This window comes from Thermobia domestica, chromosome 16 (assembly GCF_964235325.1).
Source record: "Thermobia domestica chromosome 16, izTheDome1.hap1.1, whole genome shotgun sequence".
Taxonomy (NCBI): domain Eukaryota; kingdom Metazoa; phylum Arthropoda; class Insecta; order Zygentoma; family Lepismatidae; genus Thermobia; species Thermobia domestica.
This window is the reverse complement of record NC_137469.1, coordinates 106,764,550-106,789,156: the sequence shown is the minus strand read 5'-3', so window position 1 is coordinate 106,789,156 and position 24,607 is coordinate 106,764,550. Positions and strand designations below refer to the sequence as shown.

The window sequence follows — 24,607 nt, the reverse complement described above, 5'->3', positions numbered from 1 at the left end:
CCAAAAATAAGTATACACCCCTGCATTGATGAAGTATACCATTCTAGTTTATGGGCATATTTGCTTCGGCTGCTCCAAGCTTAAGGTATAGGAAAAGAGTAATTAAGAACAAATAATAAAGAAATTAAGACTACCTGATAGATAAAAATAAGAAATGACATTAAATGCAATGACCTGATTAGCACGGTACTGTATACGTACTTTTGGGTCACCTTGTACATATACTCAAAGGGGTCGGTCTTTCAGGTGTCACCCTGTAAATACAGTGAAAGGTACTTACATTAAATCCCTTCTTCCGGTCATCTATTTCTAGATATTCATTGCTTACGTCATTGAAAAATATTTCCAGACCTGATGTAGCACCCACGGCATAATTTCTTTTCAAGTCATTGTTAGTCCTAAAATATAGAAGGATAGAATTCAGAGTAATGTTTTCTTTAATGGACTTAATTTCATTGTTGCCATAGAAGTGTGTTACTTTAAAAATCAATTATTGAAGGCAGAAGAGAATACTTTGGCCAGCATTCTTCGTTTTGTATAATATAAATAAAAATATCGTTTCGTTTAATCTTTATTTTATTTAGAGCCCCGGACCTGTTCGTTTGTTGTAAAATATTAATTAATTAAAGTTGTAAATATATGGGGTGAGCGTTGTAATAAATTCTACAACAGCTAACTCCTCTATAAAAAATTCAAGAGAGGATACTGTTTTTTTTTTTTTTTTTTTTAAATAATAATATAATGTTTACAATTATATTGAATCTGAAATGTCAACAGGAAATTAAAGTTAGTGTAGAAATGGTGAAATGGAAGAAAGATACCAATATGAAAGATATATAAAGGAAATAGAATATTTATTACAAGAATAACAATTTAATACAGAACTAGAAAAACCTATGAAATTAATCAGAAGAGAACCTATGAAATAACTATAGAGTTGTACAATACAGAACAGAAATATACACATTTCGTTCCATTTAAGTACAGCATACGGTGGAAGAAAAATGGAGATTACAGAGACAATTATAAGTAGGGCCCGGAAGTTGTGGAAAAATTCTCTTTTTTACGAGTGTCCGAAGACGAGGCTTAACATAATTTATATTCATTTTGGGTCATTGTATAACAGAAAATGGTGGATTTTATTTGTCCTTTTTTCTTTTTGTGCCTTTTTCGTTTTTTTTTTTTTGTTTATTGGTCCTTTTTTAAGCTTTTCGTAGATCTTAACGTCTTTTTCTGCTCTTTATCTTTAGACAATAAATTTACTGGTCATTAACCCGAATCACCACCACCTATTAAACATCTTTTCTTTAGTAAAGAAAATCCCAATGATAAGACATTCTTCAGCTATTGGACTGATAAGACCAGATCTGCAACAATTACAAGTCAGACAAAGGGGCGTAACACTCTTCTCCAGCAAGGGGGTGAGGATGGAGGAGTTTTCTTTTCTTTAGTTTGTACTTCAGTTTGTGAAAGAAGGACAAACCTACCAGAAGCTTTTATTTCTTGAGCATTGTATCCATTAAATATGAACTTCTAATTAACTTCGGTCTTATTTTTACATCCTTTTTACCAGTTTTTAGGTCTTTTTTCTAGATATTTTTATTTTTTTATAGGTCTTTTTAAGGTAATTTTGGGTCTTCAACTTCCGAGCCCTAATTATAAGTGCTACACAGCTAAAGGCGTTTGACTCTTATCTTAAGGCTGTCCGCATATTGACCACATCAGAGGCCAGGCCAGCGAAGGTGAGGCAGTTGGAACCAGAAGGGAATGGAGAGACGCCTGAGTGACGGACCATGCGTCTTAATCACAAATACGCCGAGTTCTTTGTTTATTACGTGCTCAGGTGAGTATTCCATATGAGGCTTTGTTCCACCGTTCAATGTTTTCTCTCGCTTGTACCGCACCGCGGCTTGACCATCTTGTTGCTAGTCTAAGATGTAGATAAATGTCGTGGAAACGGAAGCTCCTCAATTTGCCAAATGCTACCTAAGAGTCACGTAAAACACGTCTGAGTACTCATACCAGACATTTCCAACTGAAGGTTATAGAAGTAAGAAAACACTTTTACGGACGGGGAAGAGATAGAGATAAGAGACTAAGTAAATGAGGAAAATTTACGAGGAAGGGGAATCGAATAAAACAGGTGTTGACAGAACATAAATTATTATGGATTTATGAGAAACTTATTGCAAAACCATCGATATCCTCATTTGCATACTTGTGCTGATTTTTGTATATCAACATCTATTTTCCTGCCAACAACGTTTCCTTTCTGTGTAGTTTGCTGGCAACGAGAGCAGAAAGCGGCGACGTCACAGAGCACTCAATTGTAAATGACAAATCTATATTCGTAATAACTTGAACTCTGTTAGAATTTAAGTAGGGTATACCAGCAGCTATTATGTAGATCGGGACTATTTGAATACAGAATGTTTTTTTTTCTGAAAACTAGTGCAATAGATTATTTAACTCATGACGTCAAAATATTAAGAAATTATTATAGTATAATACCTGGAAGTTTTAAGACCCTACTATAATATCGATAGTCAGAAAAATATTAAAAGTGTAAATGGCAGAAAATGAATATTAAAAAAAAAAAAAAAGTGGGCATATTTGAGTCTTTGGAAGGGGATAATTAAGTTTGTTTAAAGAAGTTATCTGAGAGAAAGAATGCTGAGTGGAAGGAAGAAACACACTGTAAAATGAGGTATTACAAAGATATACAATTCTATTTGAAACGGATTGATACAAGATCAAATCCACTTACAAGCCTTTATTGATTGATATATTAATTCATTAGCACCAACGATCTTTGTCAGCGAAAAGTCTATTAAGACGATACTTTCTAATGTGAGTTAGTGTGCAGAGCCTTCGATTCTCTCACGCAAGGTATCAAACCCAAAGACACACGCGGTAACCACTGTACTCCCATGCGCAAAAAAAATTGCGCGTATACTGTAACTCACGATGTTTCTCAATTATTTCATTTTCCTTATGTTTATGGGTAAAATTCAGTTATTAGAATGTGGAGATAATAGAAAGCAATCCATCTAAGGAGATATTTCCAAAAAATATAATAAAATAATATAAATATAAGCAAAAAACAAAATTATGTTCGGTTTTGTGTATACTGGCAATAATGTTTTCGAGGGAATTTTTGCAGTAGCACAGCACGATTGTAGAGGGAATTACAGAATTGGTAACAGAACAGGGGGACAGTTGAATCAAGGAACAGGAAAGTGGAGTAGAATATTGCATTTATTGGCTTAAATCTAGGGTGTAAATTGTCTGCCAAATATAAATTAGCTTCTGTAACCAATATGTTGTACGGAAATATATAAACAAAGAGAAAAACTGTTGTCTTAAGTTTGGAAGTGACATGCTCTATAGCCATGAGCATTTATTTCTTAAGAAAAAGATTGGCAACAAAACAAAGTCTGTGTGGTCAAGTGGGTAGAGTGACGGATTAGTAATTCTTATACTGTTTTGACCCCAGATCGAATCTCATCCGATCCTGTTCAAGTTTGTTTTTTACGAAACATTATAGAAGTGTATAATTTGTATGTTAATAAAAACTGAAACAATACATTAAAGAAATAACTTTTTGTTTCCTCTGATGACGTATTTATTTAGAATTAGTGTACTATTAGTAATAGCCATTGGTTTCAGTTTATGCTGTTATATAGATTCTTTTATCATCCTCTTTTCTTGAAAAAAAAACAAAAAAACAAATTTGTCTCCAATAAAGTATGAAAAATATAAATAGACAGAAACAGACATCTTATTATCAAACGTGATTTATCGTGATGAAATAAACAAGTTTCCCGTTATTAAAAAAGAAAACTATAGAAAATCATTGAATTTGGTCTTTAGGTTTTTAGCGTGCTATAGGCCTATATATTCTTTATAAGACTATACTTTATAAGGCAAGATGTGCGATCATACACACAAATTTAGCTAGTGGGTGAAAGATGTTTTCGGCACAAATATTTTACAGGTCTAGGTGCATGAAACACCAATACGCCATGGTCTTGACCTTCGTTTATTTCACATTATCCGACATATCATAGCAGGTAAAAAGCAGCATCAGTCGGCAAGAAAAACTGCAAGTTGTGGTCTTAGTCTGTTTTTGATGCTCCGGACTCGATCGCCTAGCACGCCCGTCTATACCTTGACTCATACGTCTATCATTCAGTGCAGGCATATATCCAGCTTTACTTTTCGGAGGGGGCCCGACACGAAAGCTCGTAAGCACGTAATTCTAATGTTTCAAAAATATCAATAATAATAATAATAATAATAATAATAATAATAATAATAATAATAATAATAATAATAATAATAATAATAATAATAATAATAATAATGCAACAGTTCTGTATTTCTCTTAAACATTTCTTACTTTTCATTTATGAACCGGTCAAACTGCATTCTAACACAAACGAAATCAAAAAAAAATATTTTCTAGAGACATGTAAGGAAAACTGTCTGCTACGTATATCACATAACAAAAATAGCAAATGGTAATGAGTGTATCGTTCTAATACAGTAATGTTATAAACAGAACGGAAACGAAATTGTAATCCCATTTAAAAGTGTTCTTTAATCCCACTTGGTATCAATGGCATTACGGTATATTCTTACAAGTAACACTTCCCAAGTGTAACACTCCGATTTTGATAAAATTTGACAGGCAGACACTACACATAAAATAAACGAATACATGTTTTTTTTTTATTTTCTGCGGAAAAACGGTTTTAGGGGGCAAAAGCCCTCACCCAAAACTTTGAAAGTTAACGCCCGAAAGACAAAAAATGTGGACCAAAGTGAACGAAATTGTGCACAGATATGGCAGACGTAAAATGAAGGAATACGTGTTTTGTATTTTCCTGGAAAAACGGTTAGGTGGGGCACAGACCCCTCCAAACCTTTGATGATGAAATATCAAAAGTGCTAGTAACAATATGTCTGATGTGTTTAAAGGACGAAGAATTCCAACGACACTTTGTGTATGGACAATACGCAAAAACTAAACGAATACCTGTTTTTTTTTTTATTTTCTGCGGAAAAATGGTTTTAGGGGACAAAAGCCCCCATCCAAAATTTTGAAAGTTGACGCCCGAAAGGCAAGAAGAAGTGAACCGAAATAAATGAAATTGTGCAAAGATATTGCAGACGAAAAATGAGGGAATACGGGTTCCGTATTTTCCTGAAAAAAAAAAAAGAAAAAGAAAAACATTTGGGTGGGACACAGACCCCTCCAAAACTATGATCGTGAAATATCAAAAGTGCTAATAATAGTATGTCAGAAGTGCTTAAAGGACATGAAGAATTTGAACGACACATTGTGTAGGGACAATACGCAAAAAACAAACGAATACGGGTTTATTTTCTGCGAAAAAATGGCTTTAGGGGGCAGACTTCCCCACCCAAAATTTTGAAATCGTGCATAGATATTCTAGACGTAAATTGAGGTAATTGTGTTTCGTATTTTCCTGGAAAAAAAGCGGTTGAGTGGGGAACGGACCTTCTAAGCTGTTGATTACGAAATATTAAAAGTGCAAATAAGTATACGTCAGAAGTTCCTAAAGAGTATGGAGAATTGCAACGAAACTTCGTATAGGGACAATTTGCAAAACAATAAATGAAATGCGTTTTAATTTGTACGACAAAACAGTGTTGGGGCCTAGAGCCCTTCCAAAAAAAAAAAAAATATATATAAATATTACTGTAAAAGTGCAGGAAGGAATGGACCGAAGCAAATGAAATTGTGTGTAGATATTGTATAGACTGTATGTAAAATAAGGACTTTCGTCTTTTTAAGATGTCCCTATCAATTTTGGCACATCAACAACAAACAGGAAATTAATCGGCACGTGTTTTTGTTTATGAGGAAAAACATTATAAGGGTTAAAGTTGCCTCGTGATATACTACAAAATGCGCTAACTGTTTGTGCTTGTTGTTGATATGCCAAATTTGAAGAAATCTGATGGAGACGCTTGTGAAACACGAGAGGCTTTATTTTTCATATCCAATATCTACAGACAATTTCATTCGCTTCGGTCCTCTCCTTCCGACACTCAACGCCTCGGTCCACTCAACAGTTTTTTTTTTTCTTTTCAGGAAAATACGAAGCACGTATTCCCTCATCTTACCTCTACAACATTTGTGAACAATTTCATTCAGTTCGGTCCATTTCTTCTTGCCTTTCTTGCGTCCAATTTCAAAATTCTGGGTGGGACCTTTTGCCCCCTAAAACCGTTTTTTCGCAGGAAATAAAAAAGCCGTATTTGTTTATTTTTTGCTTATTGTACTAACACAAAGTTTTGTTCCAATTCTTCGTGTAAATTTAGGCACTTCTGGCATACTGTTATTAGCACTTTTGAAATTTCATGATCAAAGGTTTGGAGGGGTCTGTGCCCCACCTAACCGTTTTTTTCAGGAAAATACAAAACACGTATTTCCTAATTTTATGTCCGCAATATCTGTTCTCAATTTCGTTCACTTTGGTCCACTTGTTTTTGCCTTTCGGGCGTCAACTTTCAAAATTTTGGGTGAGGGCTTTTGCCTGAGGGCTTTTGCTGTTTTTCAGCAAAAAATAAAGAAGCACTTATTTGTTTATTTTATGTGTAGTATCTACCTGCCAAATTTTATCAAAATCGGAGTGTTACACTTGGGAAGTGTTACTTGTTAGAATTATAACAACAACGCATTGTCCACAGTTTGGACACTGACTCAAAGTAATCTGACATAAAAGAACCTCAAAAGGGAAAAAGTAGGTTTATTAAAAAGTGCTTGAGGTTTGGTAAGGGACAGCTTCCAGGACCTCACGCTGAATACGTCACTGAGTCAATGCATTGTATTTGTTTCTTGCAAAACATGATAATTAGATGCGTAATATGTAAAATTATATCATAGTTTGACTTTTAATAGGTCTTTCCTTAATACATCCATATTATCCGGCGTTCTGCCTGCCTGTTTCATGTCGGATAAGCGAAACTCTACTGTATTTTCAAAGATAGCATAGTCACAGGGGCTAGAGGTCTGCACGGGCCGGAATTTTTACAACGGACCCGGCCCGTCCCCTTTAATTTATAATCTATAGGCATTAGCGGATTAAGTGCGGAGCCAATGGAGCCCAGGCTTCGGGGTCCCAAGCTCAGGGGGCCCTTTAAAATCCCTCTGTTTAATACTAAAATATAGTAATCAACTTATTATATTATAGGCTTGAGACCGATGCTAATTTTTTTCCCGCTCGCGGTATCACTAGATTTAAGTCTTTCTATCAGCAGCATTTACCTGTTAATAATGAATGCAATTATTTAATTGTTAATAATGAATTTAACTAAACTAATTATTCTAAACTTGGAGCACATTCAAATATTACAGCATAGTTCTCGGTAGTTCCATATGCCTATGAGGCTGTGGAAGGCAGAAAAGAAAATTTATGCACTGGAACTATTCTTAACATAGGGACCCCTTAAAACAGTCGGTTCTAGGTCCCCAAAACCCTTAATTCGCCCCTGTCTATAAGCAATATTTCACGAAAAGCTGGTATTTTTTAAGAAATGTGTTCGTCATCAAGTTTTCATAAAGTAGTCCCTTTCTCCTTTAAGTAATTTCAGAGCCCACGGTGTTTCAATGGTAGAGCGTTCACCTCTGGTGCATGGAGTCCTTGGTTTGATCTATGCTCGCGCCAAGTGAACCTTGTGCTGGACAAACACTGTGCGTGGGTTTTCTCGAGGTTCTCCCGTTTTATCCCACTTTCTTCACTCGATCATTTCATTCATTTCTTATCATCACTGTCTCCTTTAGCCTATCCGGCATAATCGTGGGACGTAAAACTTCAAGATTTCATTTCAAATCATTTCAATCAAAAAACAGTTGCCGGAAGTATGTAATTTCGAATAAAACCAACTACTATATACAATTCTGGGTATATTATTCTTTTATGAAATTCTCGCGAACCTTATTTCTAAATCGAAGGGTAAGAAGACTAAATTCACTCTCTTATTATTATAGATCCATTTCAATTGAAGCAGTTGGAATAGTTGGAAAAAAAAACATAACCTATATTCCAGTGTGCCACAATCGGTATAACGCGGCACACTGATGTGCCCAGCAAAGTGAACTGTGTGACGCAAACTTTTTCCTACTATTTGCAAGAATATTTGTCGAGCTTCTGTTATTTATTATTATTATTATTATTATTATTATACATTTCTTATTACGTTGATTGCCATGTGTATGGAATTCCATACACACGGCTCTCCTGTGCAGTAGAGCGTGATTATTTTCCATACGCAAACAATGTAGAAATTCCAAGTTTGTTGTGTTCGTTCTATAGCTGTGTATGTAATTAGATACATATGGCGTAGAAATCAAAATTTTCTGTCCATGCCACGTATATGCAAAACCATACGCAAAGACATTTATGAACAAAGACATTGAGTTTGAGTTTAACGTCTCGCTCAGCAACGAAGCTATATGAGACGTCGGCCTACTGATTAACGTGGACTCCGAAGCACGTGAGCTCTCGCCGGGAATCGAAGCCGGGTCTTCCACGCCAAAGGCGCGTACGCTAACCGCTTAGCCACTAAGGAGCTCATGAACAGAGACATTTAAAACAAAGGCGAAAACAAAGATGTGTGATGTGATTTTGAGTTTAACGTCCCTTTCAGCAGCGAGGCTATATGAGACGTGGACCTACTGATTAACGTAGAATCCGAACCACATGAGCTCCCGCCGGACGAAAACAAAGGCCTTTGGAATTGACAATAATCGTTTGGACATTTTAGTCGCACCTACCTAATATTAACAACATTTCTACGATAATTTTGTAACATTATATTATTTCTTTTGTTGATTAGATTGGTTAGGCTTATTTAAACACTTTTTTTCTTTGCACCGACGTGTCACATCTCTTGGATGAAAATACACTAGCTCTCACTGGAAATCAAATCCAGAACCAATGCACTTGAACCATTTGACCACAACAAGGCACATTTAAAAAGAAGTTTCGATTTTGTTCGGAAAATTGTGATTAGGTGTAACATTAAAAAATATATTTAAGAAAGGATACGGAGCAAACGCACTGTACTTTCTGTATTTTTTACACTGACTTATGTTAGGCTGTAACTATTATTGAAACATTTATTTGGGAAATTGCGAATAAAATAATGTTTTGGAAAACTTTGCTAGAAGAAACTTTAGGCCCAAAAGTAAAGTACCCATTGGTCATATTTTCGTTAGAAATAACATGATCCATATATTAGAATTATTAAGGATATAATTGTATGTGAACTATAAGCAAAAGCGTCTGAGCAATTTCTGAGAAAATCATGAAAAAAGTCACCCCCAAGAATAAATTATCCCTTGTGGATCTTTTCAGGACAAACGAGCTATGCTATATTGTTAGTGTTTTCGTAAAACATTTATTTATGAAATAGGAACACAATCGCCTGAGTCGTTCTTGAGAAAATCGCAGAGTAAAACTTACTGTCAAAAGTAATATACCATTTCTAGTTTTTCCGGATGAGGGAATTATACCATATAGCTAGGTTATTTATGTCACATGTATTTATAAAATATGAACAACAAACATCTCCTGTGTGTTTTAGGAAGGTCATCGGGAAAAGCTTACCCCCAAAGGTAAACTCTTCTATCTGTAATTTTGACAGTATATCGAGTAATTTTTAAGCAAATCGTCGGGAAAAAATTCACTGTCAAAGTATCTCTTTTGGATTTTTCTTTTCGGAATAAGCGAGTTATACAATATTGTAAGATTATTACAGAAAATATTTTACTGAAATTAGAACAAATTTGTCTCAGTTATTACTGAGAAAATTGTCCAAAAAAATTCAACCCTTGAGAAAACCACTTCTTCTGTATGTTATCGGAATAAACGATTTATGCTGTATGTTAGTTTATTAATGAAACATTTCTTTACGAAATATGAACAAAATTGCCTGAGGCGTTAATGGGAAAACTATCGGGGTAAAGCTCACCCTAAGATTAAGCTACTCCTTCGAACGAGTTGTTTGTTAGGTTATTAATGATACGTATATTTATGAAATGTGGTTGAGAAAATTCTGCAAAAAGAACGCATACCATACAGTAAATTACACCATATATATTTTTTCAGAAAAATTATTCATATGCGGTGGAGATTCGTTAATAAAATATATATTTATAAAAAGTAAATAAAATCGTCACAGCTTTTTTTACTTGAGAAAATTGAATTGTTTTAAATTTTAATCCTTCAGTAAATTACCCTTACTTTTAGATGTCGAAGGACATAAAATTCGAAAGATAGTATGTTATTAAAACGTTATGTCTAGAATTCGGTCCAGATTCGTTGAACAGTATGGCCTCTACTTGAGTGCGTGTAAAAGCATGACGAACCGAGAGACGAATAGATGGACAGACATCGAAAAATCATTTTTTCGATATGTAGGAGCCATGTTAACTTATATTCATTGAAATCTGGTATTCGGTTTTTATAATTATAACCACACTTTCTTCTTTCGTCGCTCGAATGTGAAAACGAATAGGCCTACACCGACACGTAATGTGATAATTTTTAATCCCAAAAATTTAATTTGTTATGTTTAATGTATTGTCACGCTAAAAAAAAGAAGCTTATGCATGTTAGATCATTTTATTATTAGTTTTTCACGCTACTGTATAATTCGTCGGAAGCATTCGTGTTATTCACAAAGAGAGCTGTAAAATTTAGTTTTGTTTAAAGAAAGCATTCTTGATTTTTTTTTACACAGATTTGCATTTGTTGCACTTGTTGATATGAAACAAAAGGAGAGAGAGAGAGAGTCAATACTCTAAAAAGGAACACACACACACAGAAACACTAGAACAGACAACGAGCTATGGCTGTGATTGTGTTCGTCACGCTGTGTGTAAAGCTGCAGGTCGCGCTTGTTTTGTTTTTTACAGACATACTCGCAGTGAGTTGAAGTTTGAAGTTACTTCTGCTGTGTTAAAAAAAACTGAGAAGGAGTGATTAAGCATACCATACCATAAACTAAAAACAATCGCTATTAGTAATAAATAGTAAGCTAATTCTGAATAAATACGTCATCAGAAAAACAAAAAGTTATTTCATTATTATATTGTTATTAACATAAAAATTATACTTTCTACAATGTTTTCTAAAGAAAAAAATTGAACAGGATCGGATGGAATTCGATCTGGGGTCAAAACAGTATAAGAATTACTAATCCGTCACTCTACCCACTTGACCACACAGACTTTCTTTTGTTACCTATCTTTTTCACAAGAAATAAATGCTCATGGCTATAGAGCATGTGCTTCCAAACTTAAGACAACAGTTTTTCTCTTTGTTTATATATTTCCGTACAACATATTGGTTACAGAAGCTAATTTATATTTGGCAGACAATTTACACCCTAGATTTAAGCCAATAAATGCAATATTCTACTCCACTTTCCTGTTCCTTGATTCAACTGTCTCCCTGTTCTGTTACCAATTCTGTAATTCCCTCTACAACCGTGCTGTGCTACTCCAAAAATTCCCTCGAAAACATTATTGCCAGTATACACAAAACCGAACATAATTTTGTTTTTTGCTTATATTTATATTATTTTATTATATTTTTTGGAAATATCTCCTTAGATGGATTGCTTTCTATTATCTCCACATACTAATAACTGAATTTTACCCATAATCATAAGGAAAATGAAATAATTGAGAAAAATCGTGAGTTACAGTATACGCGCAATTTTTTTTTTGCGCATGGGAGTACCAACGATAAAGGAATATTTAGATTGTAACAAAGCCAAGCTATCATTTGAATTTACGTGTGTCAGTAATATCTATATTTAATTTACCTCATCTTTCCATTGAAACTGGTGGCAGAGTTAAAGGAGTAACAGAAACCCTCTTCTGTTTGTTGTAGCTCCAGCAGTTGGCAACAGTTGTAAATGTCTCCCTTCCATGCACAGAGGGCGAATAAGTCACCACAGGTTGGCATCACCTACAACAAATGTCAAAAAAGAAAAAAAAGCAAGTAGCTTTATTACAGCGTACACCACATGAAGGAGATTGGTTTAATTTCTGGTAATACCAACTTCTTAACAAACTAAGTTTTACCGATGCTAGATTTAAATGCAGCATTTTATCTCAAATCAAGTTAGCGATTACTTTACGATGAGTGAATTTGAAATTAGAAAATATATTAGTTTTAGATTTGTTTAGTAGATCATTGCATTTTATCTTAGGATTAAATTCGTCGGAAAGATTAATATTTTGCGTCCTGAGTATCATACCCTCAATACAAATTTGTATTTTGCATCCAAAGTTAGCCTAAATGATTCATCGGGTTTCAAAGCACCCTTTATTTCCAAGTATATGACGTACAAAGATAGGTGATAAATGAAGAGATAGATACTCTCATCAAGTTTAAACAGCTCGAATCTAGGCTAGCGTGTATGGTTAGAATATTCGATGTGCTCATCTGTTGCGAGCGTTCAGCGTGCATTCGTACGCAACAGGACGAACATCCACCTCATTACAGCTGAATTACCCGCACCATCTTCAACAGAGAACTACCACATCACTGGATAGGTTGCGTTGGTATGGGTGATATTCGTCTGTTTCCATGGCCCCACAGATCGCCAGATCTCACGCCATGTGAGTTTTTGTTGTGTATCCTCAATGCCAACAACACAGCCAGGACTGCAAGAACGCATCACTTCTGCTGTGATGGACATTAACGCAGATATACTACTGAACATATCGGCTGAACTGGATTACGGTTTGGATATGTGCCAATGACGAAGGCCTCACACACTGAACATTTGTTAAATGTACCAGAACATTTTGAGGGCATGTATCTCTTCATGTATCACTCGTCTTTTTACTTCGTATATTTGTGAATTAACAGTGCTTTGGTACCCGATGAATCATTTAGGCTAGCCCTGTACTAACCTCTAATTTCAACAGCACTGCAAATAGCCTATTAAGCGAGGATAATATTCATAATTACTCCCACAGGAATTCATGGGAAACCGATTTTTTATTATCTTTACCTTGGGTCGAAGGGGATGGATCATCTACATTAACAAACTTGATTTCTAACTTACGACTCTCTTCATCGTGGCTATAATTCACGGCGATACATGAAAAAGTTCTTGAGATTGCATTTCTTGCGGACGGATACACAGAGTATAGAGTTTTAAATGCAATTTCTTAAGAAATTGAAAGATTATAGAACACGCAAATACCATAACATGAATTACTTCCTGTTAACTTAAAATGGAAAATTAAATACTTCTACAAAGTGACATTGCAGAATCAAACTTACAACGTATGAGGCCCCGTCATAAAAAGTCATCTACACAAACAATGAAATTATTTATCTGAATGTGAATGCGTATGTCCATAATAATTCCTTTTCTTCCTATCTAGCACCTAAGATGTATGCCTCTAGTGCATAAGGTCTGTGGAATAAAATCGAAGACACTGCATTAGTTCAGTTTCCAATTTAAAATAGTCTTGTCTTATGTACCTTCCATTCAAAGGACGTAAATGTAGGTCAATAATCATATTTTAAAATAGGCATGCTATTTCCTAACACTTAACAATCGTCGGTAATAGATTTCCTTGCTTGTATTGTCAATTCCCTGACACTGATAGAGGTCGGTGGCCGATTGAAAGCTATTGGAACAATTTACGTAATTACAAATGCATTGTTCCAGTTTCATATTTCGAAATACGAGTGCCATTTTTACCATGTTCAGATTTGCGCATTGATATTTGTATAACCGCAATGTTGGATGATGCCCAAAGTAAGAAATAAATAATAAATTAATATATAAAGGGCACCGTATAAATAGAATTGCATTTCCTCTTCTGTCCGATTTGGTAGATTTTTGGATATGTTGTAGCTGAGGACCTCCCGGGAAATGGGGTCAACTTCTTATGACCAACCTTGTTCCCTCCAGAGGTTACCAAAGGTCACACTGGCTCAAATTTAGCATACAAAAAATAGTTAGTTATGTGTTATACTGAGCTACGGCAAATGAGGATAGTCCACGTAAAGATGTGACTTTTGGTGACCTTTGGTTGGTTGTAAGGTAAACAATTGACCGGGGGACCCTCACCTACAACAAATCGGACAGGCGAAGAAGTGCAATGCTTCATGTACGGTGTGACCTCTGGTGACCTCTATAGGTCACAGGGTTGGTCATAGGGACTTCGCCCCATATGAATAATTGACCAGGGGATCCTCAGCTACAGCATGTCCAAAAATTACCCAAATCGGACAAACGAGGAAATACAATGCGTCTTGTATGGTGTGACTTCTGGTGACCTCTGGAGGTCACAGGGTTGTTCATAGGGAGTTGGCCCCAAATAAAGAATTGACCGGGGGGTACTCAGCTACAACATATCCAAAAATTACCCAAATCGGATAGACGATGAAATGCAATGCTTTTTATACGGTGTCCTTCCCTAAATGTAAATCTCTAGAACTTTTAGTTAAGCTCTATCTATGATGTTATTCTACCATACGAAATATAAGGTAACGCACTTTTCTATTAGTATGAAAGTTAATCCTACTCATAACTTCAATGCGGCATTTGTGCTTGCTGAACTTCGTACCGGCCACTGACTCATGGAAGAATTGTTGACAACAAAAGCATCATTTCTTCTTCGCCGATTTGAGTGTTTTATTTTCAGTTAACGTCCAATTTAACAGAGAATACAATACCGTACAAGTATGTACATTAAGGGAACTCGGATAAAATAATAATAGTAAAAACTCAACAATTAAACTATTACAAAACCTAAAAGTTCGCGTTACACTTTCAGCTAGTCTCACGTACTGGCGTATCATGCACACCCTGACTGTGATACTTGACCACGTGTGGAAAACATTATCATTTCAATGAATCATATGTTTTGGCAGGAAAAACGTTTGTGTACAACAGAGAACTGAATTACAATGCACAACAAGATTATATGGAGGCAGAATGATAAAGCCATATACGGCTTGAGAGATGTATTATTATAAAAAACAAAAAATATATGTATTCCACCATTCTTATGAGATGTGACACAATCTCAACTTCTCAAGTTTTATCTACCTTCCATCGATAATTAGTTATTTTACTGTTATTTAATAATTTTAAAAGTAACATTAGTTTTCTGTAGTGAAAGTTATGGGAAATTGTATGCCTTGTACTAAATAATTTCTTAAGGTTGGTTACGAAAGAAGAGTTGAAGCAACCTAATCTTGCAAAAAACTCATTAAAGTGATGTCTCATCTCGTCTCGTAATCAAACTTAATGTTTTCAATGTGAAGTGACAGACGCGAATGGTTAGCGTGAATTTCATCGGCGCCGAGACCAGGTTTTATAGAACCAACCATCTTGTCCTGGAACTAAAATAAATTAAATTGCTATTATAAGACACTCTTGCGCAGGATACGTCCATTACAAAGTCATGTTTTAGTGCGGCTCTTTCAGGGTTTTAACATTTAATAGTAGAAATCCCAGAGCTTAGTATCATTTGTATAATTGAGGATACAAATAAAACTGATGCTTTCTTCATGTAATTACCAACTACTTCTAACACTTATAACCACTATTACTAACAGTAACAGTACTAGTTACGAAGCGTATACTATACCGAACTTAACGGAAAATAACACAAAATATTAGTGATTTAAGATGCCCGCCTTTATCGATTATTTTTATGTGTTTGTCTTTGAGTCGTCAGCGTCGGGTTTCCGACTAGGCAAACAAGGCAGGCTAACTAGAGCTGCAGAACTCACAGAGACAACCATTTGGAACATATTTTTCAAAGTACGAAGGCATTATTTTAATGAAGGTTTTACTATTTGGTGGCTTGCTTGGTACATTTCATTACTATTGTAAATTAACAAACTTAAATTTTATATCAAAACCAATCAAAGTTCACACCCAACACTGATCAGAGATAGTTGATTGACATCAATCAACTGTTCATCTGAAATACCTCGACAGATTAAAAGTAAATGTACTATAAAAAAGACTATGAGTAAAGTAAAACTGTTAAAGATATATTAGACAATTTCATTAGTGAACAGCTTATCATATCCCACCGTAGCGGGTATATTGGTTGGTGAGAGGCTTCCGACCACAAATTGCGTAGAGCTTGAGCCGCAATTTGACAAAATCCGCCTGGAGAAAAGTCCTACTGTTCAGAACAGATTTGAGGTAAAATTGATAGAATTTCAACTTTACAATTTGGAGGCAATTGTTTCATCTGATCACAACATTTTTCATTACACAGAACACTATTCCACATGAACATTACTGACTAGTATACCAAGAATGTATTGATGTATTTTTGATTAAGTGTGATGCATCTGATTTCTAGATCCACTCAATAATTTACAACAATTATTACTATACTTCCTACCAAGAACTGATGTAAACTTTGGTAGAGATAACTAAACCGAAATTAGTGGACTCCCCACCTCTGTGAAGTAAGAAATTGAAAATAGTTTTGGTGCTAGGCAGCAGTCAGACGCAACAATGGAAAAAATTTGAAATCTACGAATTGTTAGAACAAAATATGATCATTGTAAATGATAAAAAAAAAATAAGTGCAAAATGTATTATAAGTAGAGACCTGATGTTTCGAAACTATAAACATGAAAAACAGACAGGAAAATATGCAGTTATAATTCAAGACAACTGGAGTAAAATTTGAACTATGTAATATCAATCTTGAAATAATGAACATACACATTCACTGACATGAAGAAACTATACTTAAACGACAAATAGTGCACAAACGTGCGGTTCTTGTTTACAGAGAACCCCTTTTAAATATAGAAGAATGGAATTATTTTTCGGTCCATCTATTAAATAATTATGCTATTTACATTCTATTCACTTCTGTCAAAAAGTCCAAAGTTTTTAACAGATTAAGGAGTTACATTTTTGGTCATATGAATATACAGATGGTGATCAGAAAAATGGAAACACCTGTAGTTGGCAACACGTCAGATGTACGGGTTGGCAGTGGTGTCGTGGCGCCCGCAGCGCCGGACCGCTGGTGGTGGTGTGTTAGGTCGGTCTCCATACTACGTCAAACGCAGTGGAACAGCAGTGTCCAGTAGCTGCAGCAGACGGAGACAGTGTAAAATGGGAGACCTCTCAGATTTTCAAAGAGGGCAAATTGTTGGTGCGCAGTTATGTGGAGTGAGTGTGACGGCAGTGGCTACTGTGTTAAGTGTGTCGCGTGGGACAGTGTCGAAGGTGATGATAGCCTACACATCGCACGGGAAAACCACATCGGGGAAGCGGAACAGTGGGCGGAAGAAAATCATGAGTGACAGGTCACGCTGGGTATTAAAGCGCATTGTCACGCAGAACCGTCGTGCCAACGCGGAGCAAGTGACGGATGAACTCAATCAGCACCTCCCTCACCCTGTTTCGACAATCACAGTCCGCCGCGAATTACATGACATGAACTTACGGGGTCGTGTTGCACGGGCCAAACCGCTCATTAGGGAAATAACGCTTTCGCACGCCGCAAATAGTGCCGCGACCATGCAACTTGGACCATTGAGGACTGGAAGCATGTGATATGGTCGGATGAGTCATCCTTCACCCTATTTCCAACCACGGACCGTGTTTATGTGTGGAGAACGCCCAAAGAAGCTTATGATCTGCAGTGTCTCCGCCCAACTGTGAAACATGCCGGCGGCTCGGTGATGCTGTGGGCCGCCATATCATGGTTTCCATTTGGTCGTGTGATCACACTTAGCGGACGAATCGCTGCCAAAGATTATGCCACAATTTTAGGAGACCGCTTGCATCCTATGGTCCGGATGTTCTTCCCGGACAATGACGCCATCTTCCAGAATGATAATGCACCCATTCACACAGCTGGTGTTGTTGCAGCGTGGTTAGGGGAACATCGGGATGAAGTTCAACACCTCCCCTGGCCCGCCCAATCCCCAGATCTCAACATAATTGAACATCTGTGGTCCGTCTTGGAAACACGACTCCGGCGATGATTTCCACCTCTATCCTCTCTCACAGAACTGGGCGATGCCCTGCACGATGAATGGTGTAAAATTCCACTTCCTACCATTCACGACCTCTATTCCTCCATCCCACGTCGCATCAAGGCTGTTCTGAAGGCGAAAGGTGGCCCCACACCATATTAATCTGGTAACAGGTGTTTCCATTTTTCTGTTCACCATCTGCATAAATTATTCAATATATTATAATTTAATACATTTGCAGTGTGACATTGCACATAACAGTTTTCATTTAACTTGTCAAGTATCTCTCTATGATCGTACATTTTAAAATATCCTTCTAATACAAGGGATGTAAATAGGGCCTACCTAGATCTCGATAGGACATGCAAATGATAGCCTACTTGCTTGTGAATTTCCATATTTGAACATTTGCGATGACGTTATTCCATTGTATGCGGGTAGAATTTGACTAAGAGGTGGACATAAGTTACTTTCTTATGTTTTAACATTTCTTGTGATACAAACTTTTCCTCACAGAAAAATAGAGTAATTCGGGGGGAAGTGACCATAGGGGTGAAGTGAATAGAGTTAAGGTTAGTGATATTTGGCAAAAAGGTATGATCGGCACTGACCTTGCAAAGCACCTGTATGTGCAGTATTGAGTCTGGGGCTGACGAAGAAGATAGTGTACAGTGGAGAGAAACAAACAACTGAATGCAGCGAGCACGGACAGTAGAGAAGGTCAGTAGATTTGTAGCCCTTTTGTTACATTTGTAATATGGAACAGTAAGAAACTAGGGCAATTCTTTCCTCAAGTAATTGTGTTGTTCCTAATATTTCCACAGCAGCATGAGACGATTATTAGGTATACATGTATATAGATATTCCTCAATATATTGCGAATATAAAGATACAAAACATGTTTTGAAAAAAGACGACGAGGTGCGGTGAAGTGACTAACATATTTTGGGGTGATGTGAATAGTCCTTTTACTAATTCCACATATCATTAATCATTTCATGTATACAATATGGACCAAAGACCATATTTACATGTATTTCTTCTCTGTCCTCCAAATCACAGTCAGTCTCATATAGGAGAAACCAGGTTTCAAAACTTATTGGGAACTCAAATATTGTGCTCTTTCTTGTAAGATCAAACTCAATGCTCCCGAGACGTTGCTTGGGACCCGATCTCGGGTTGGTATGTATATTTTCTTCTTAAGCCTTTCTACAACAATAGCTTATGTACCTGTACATCATGTAGGTATTCGTTAGCTGTATACTCAATACATAGCAGTCTATATCTTGTTAATTTCATTATGCCGAGGGCACTTCTTCTCACCACATATGTATACTAACTTCACCCTACATGTGGGATGAAGTGAATAATTTATCTTGTATCATTCATTTCTTTCCGTGCACGTTACTTAAGACACAATGTGAACCACACTTGTATTTTCAGAATACAGAAGGTCTGTCCTATTCATATTTAATTGTCAATCAGCCGTGCTACCATTTCAGTGTAAGAGTTTTTCAATTTCATGCTTACTATGTTCGGTTTCCCCAGAATTACTCTATATGTATTCATGACAATGAAGTGTAGATTTAGAACAAAATGCAAAGGAAAGGCAATATTAATAATACCATCAATAATATAGGCAATGTAGCTAGAGTGAAATAAGAAAAAATGCCCACATTGAAACAAAAATTTTGCAAATGATGTTTTAATTTATTTATCCTGCGTATTTGTAACAGTAAGAAATAGGCGTTTAGCCTAATGTTCGGTCCAATTATAAAATGTAAATGAGATGGATAATTATTGAAAATAGTTTAAGCTCATAGATTCAATTTGTTGGCCTGTAGAATGTATTTCTAACCCAGGCTGTGCAAATTGGGTACCCATTCCTCTCCAAACTTCAGGTCTTCTCTTAATGTAGGTAAATCAAACCGTCTGATTTAATCATTTAAACAATGTCATGTTTGAATGTTGTCATGCTAGGTTAGTCACAGCTTTAATCACAGAGTGGGGAGAAAAAAAAAAAACTTTCATGTCACATTTAGTAAGTAGCCTCTATGACGAGACAAAACCTGAAATACAAGTGGCGCCGTAAATCGATTACAGGAAGTGCTACCCTACTTTGTTACCATGAATACTATTCGTTAATAAGAGTTTCTCTTCGTTTATCACGGTTAGAGTATTTTGTTGGCACACCTTCGAAGGCGTTATTTGCTCCCACCTATTTCCATTTATCACGTTTACACTCCGGTATATTTACACGCAACGTAAATGACTACGATATATGTTTTGCTTTCCTTTCGTACATGTTTTCAGAGATATTGAACATTAATTAAAATATATGTACAGTTCATGATGGCATAGGCCTGACTATATGAATCTGCTGGGAGAATTATATATATATAAGATGTCTCTTAAATCTTAGTTTGATATTAGTGTAATAGTTCAAAAACACACAGGTATAATTGTATTTGAATTATATACCTCTATAATCGGAAACACACTTAATTGTTTGCATACTTGCACAAAACATACAAACACCAAATTTTGCATACTTGTTCGTCATGGGATGTGAGTAATGGAAAAATTCCGAAATCTCGAAAATGGCGACATTTTCCATGTAAATGAAGTGTCGAAATTTTTCGTCGTTGCGAAATGCTGGTTTTTAGAGTAGTTCCGTACACCATAGAAACGTCATATTTTGTCAGGCAGTGAAGCTAGGAACATAGTTTATGATAGAAAAAAGAGCTTTAAAATTCGTTTTCGTTTCGCGGCGCAAATCGAAAAAATGTGAAATTTGTAATGTCTGTATGTAGGACGTTGAAATTTCGAGGTGATGTTTATTCTGATGCGTAGTTTGCGAATCCGCCCTTAAACTTGAAAAAATAGTCATGTTCGGTGTAAGAAAGTGCTAGGAATGTTATAAGGGTGCGTCTAATTCTACACAACTTGTAGATATGGTGGAATCACGAAATTGCGTTCAAGTGTGTAGATTACAGCGCATGTGAGGGGAAAATTCCGACATGTTGGAAAAGTCGTCGTCTTCGATTCAAAATGGCGGCTCAAAAATTTGTAACCATGAAAATTGTAAGTTGTGCTCTTGGTAGGTAAGCCAGGTTTCGCTATGTTATTAAGGGCATAGTTCAGTTTAAGTGAAGAAACAAATCATTGGAGAAGTCGCCATCTTGAATGCAAAATTGCTATATTTTTGAATTGCCTTCATTTGGACTCTTATGTGGTATATTGAGGAGAATAAATGAAACAGAATTCAACGTAGTAAGTTAGCTCCGCGGTAAAGTGTCTGCTTTCTGAGTAACAGGTCTGGGTTCGAATCCTCGCAGACCGTTTTATCTTGCATTTTTTTCTTATCACGTTGCTTCATTTTACCAAATAGCTTCTGTTGGCATTGCGTGAACAAAATATTTTCGTTATTACAGACAGACGGAAAGGATATATTTATACGCTAACTGTTGAGATGGTCTCGAAACTAGGCAGTATGTTTGTGTAAAGTTTCGAGACGATACTGAAGTATTTAAAATCAAACATATGTAGCTTTGGAAATGGAGCATCACCAGTGTCTCTATCGGAAACAATGTTCGAGGGGGGGGAGTATAACCCCGGGGGCACTGCTGATAACATTCTATTTGCTATTGTATTATAAACGTAATATTTTGATCTCGCCAGGGGCGCTCTGAGGAGGCAATGTCCCCCAAAAAGAGTCTGGAAGAAATATTGGGCATCATTTTCACGATATAGTGTCCATAGAAGACAACAATACATTTTGTCTCGCAACAACAGTGTCTGCTTCAAACCGGAAACGATTACAAAATATCTCTCTCCCCTTTTATGGTCCTAGTTAAGATACATGCGTATGCCATATTTGAAGTGAATACCACAAATGGAAAATATAAAATATTAATTTTAAGGAAATACACACCCACACAGGGACGTACGCCGGGGGTGGGTCCTGGGGGTCCGGACCACCCCCGAAATTCCAACTTTTGAGTAAATTTAGCCTAATTTTTGGGACAAGTCTGGAATTTCAATATAAAATACACCGATATTGTGCTTGGCCCCTCCCCGAAAAAATTCCTGCGTACGCTACTGCGCGCACACGCTCATACACACACACAAATGGGCACCTTTTGAAAATTGTCTCGTCGGCAGCGTACATAATTTAAATATATAAGATACGTGGAAAAGTGCCCTTTCGATTTAATAGTTTTAGTTGCGGGTCCGGTTGGAATGAAATGCCGTATATAATAAAGTCAAGCTTATTTTCAATCACCTATGCTATAAAAATAAACTTTCAAAGATAGAAAAAGTGAGAGAAAAACTTGCTGGGAATCGAACCCAGGCCTTTTCCACAGTAGGCTCACGTCGTTCCCCTACACTAGTCAATTCCTTATATTTTGGACTGCCTACGTAGTGCTCACATAGTACTGGTACGTAGCGGGCCCGCGTCTGTGGAATTATATACCTCTATAATCGGAAACACACTTAATTGTTTGCATACTTCCACAAAACATACAAACACCAAATTTTGCATACTTGTTCGTCATGGGATATGAGTAATGGGAAAATTCCGATATCTCGAAAAAGGCGACATTTTCCATGTAAATGAAGTGTCGAAATTTTTCGTCGTTGCGAAATGCTGGTTTTTAGAGTAGTTCCGCACACCATAGAAACGTCATATTTTGTAAGGCAGTGAAGCTAGGAACATAGTTTATGATAGAAAAAAGAGCTTTAAAATTCGTTTTCGTTTCGCGGCGCAAATCGAAAAAATGTGAAATTTGTAATGGCTGTATGTAGGACGTTGAAATTTCGAGGTGATGTTTATTCTGATGCGTAGTTTGCGAATCCGCCCTTAAACTTGAAAAAATAGTCATGTTCGGTGTAAGAAAGTGCTAGGAATGTTATAAGGGTGCGTCTAATTCTACACAACTTGTAGATATGGTGGAATCACGAAATTGCGTTCAAGTGTGTAGATTACAGGGCATGTGAGGGGAAAAATCCGACATGTTGGAAAAGTCGCCATCTTCGATTCAAAATAGCGGCTCAAAAATTTGTAACCATGAAAATTGTAAGTTGTGCTCTTGGTAGGTAAGCCAGGTTTCGCTATGTTATTAAGGACGTAGTTCAGTTTAAGTGAAGAAACAAGTCATTGGAGAAGTCGCCATCTTGAATGAAAAATTGCCATAGTTTTGAATTGCCTTCATTTGGACTCTTATGTGGTATATTGAGGAGAATAAAACAAAGAGAATTCAACGTAGTAAGTTAGCTCCGCGGTAAAGTGTCTGCTTTCTGAGTTGCAGGTCTGGGCTCGATTCCCCGTCAAACCCTCTTTTTTTCTTACGTTTTTTTTCTTATCACGTTGCTTCGTTTTATCAAAATAGTTTCTGTTGGCATTGCTTGAACAAAATATTTTCGTTATTACAGACACAGACGAAAAGAATATATTCATACACTAACTGTTGATATCGTCTCGAAACTAGGCAGTATGTTCGTGTGAAGCTTCGAGACGATACTCAACTATTTAGAAAGAAACATATGTAGCTTTAGAGATGGGGCAACACCAGTGTTTCTTTCAGAAACAATGTTCCTGAGGATCACAGTTAGTATTCCCAGGGGCACTGTTCATAGTATTCTATTTATTATTCTATTATACACGTATTATTTGGTCTCCTGCGTGGGCACTCTAAGAGCCCCAAGGAGGCAGTGTACCCCCCAAAAACATTTTGGAAAAAAACATTGAGCATCATTTCCACGATATAGTATACAGACGAGACAAAAATACATTTTGTCTCGCGAGGATAGTGTGTGCTTCGAACCGGAAATAATTGCAAACAATCTCCCTTTTTATACTGGTCGTTTAGATAGATGTGTATACCAAGTTTGAAGTCTATACCACAACTGAAAAAGTATAAGATTATAACTTTTAAGGAAATAAACACACACACACACACACATATATATATATACGCACCTTTTGACAATTTTCTCGTTGGCAGCGTATATAGTTATAATATACGGGATACGTGGAAAAGTGCCTCTTTCGGTTCAGTAGTTTGTTTACAGGACCGGTTGGAGTGAAATGCGTTTTATAATAGACTCAACCTTATAGGCAAACAATATATGCTATGAAAATAAACTTTCAAAGAAAGAAAAAGTGAGAAAAAGATTGTTAGGAATCGAACCCAGGTCTCCTGTCCAGTAGGCTCACGTCAATCCCCTACACTACCGATTTCCTTAGATTTTCGACTTCGTTCTTACTGCTCACATGATACTGGTACGTTGCGGCCGGCATCTGTGCGGAATTATATACCTCTATAATCGGAAACACACTTAATTGTTTGCATACTTCCACAAAACATACAAACACCAAATTTTGCATACTTGTTCGTCATGGGATGTGAGTAATGGGAAAATTCCGATATCACGAAAGAGGCGACATTTTCCGTGTAAATGAAGTGTCGAAATTTTTCGTCGTTTCAAAATGCTGGTTTTTAGAGTAGTTCCGCACACCATACAATCGTCATATTTTGTCGGGCAGTGAAGTTAGGAAC

At 36.4% G+C, this 24,607-nt stretch overlaps 1 protein-coding gene across 1 annotated transcript in view; it reads right to left on the bottom strand.

The window, feature by feature from the left end:
- Positions 1-11,968, bottom strand: part of LOC145672795 (pickpocket protein 28-like) — a 32,668-nt gene extending 20,700 nt beyond the window's left edge. Inside the window, exons 1-2 of the mRNA XM_081741952.1 lie at positions 11,869-11,968; positions 281-398 (exon numbers count right to left, since the gene is read on the bottom strand). Of these exons, the coding sequence (XP_081598078.1) occupies positions 281-398; positions 11,869-11,873 (123 nt within the window). The 5' untranslated portion in view covers positions 11,874-11,968. The remainder of the gene's footprint in view (positions 1-280; positions 399-11,868) is intronic.
- Between the last annotated feature and the right edge of the window lie 12,639 nt (positions 11,969-24,607).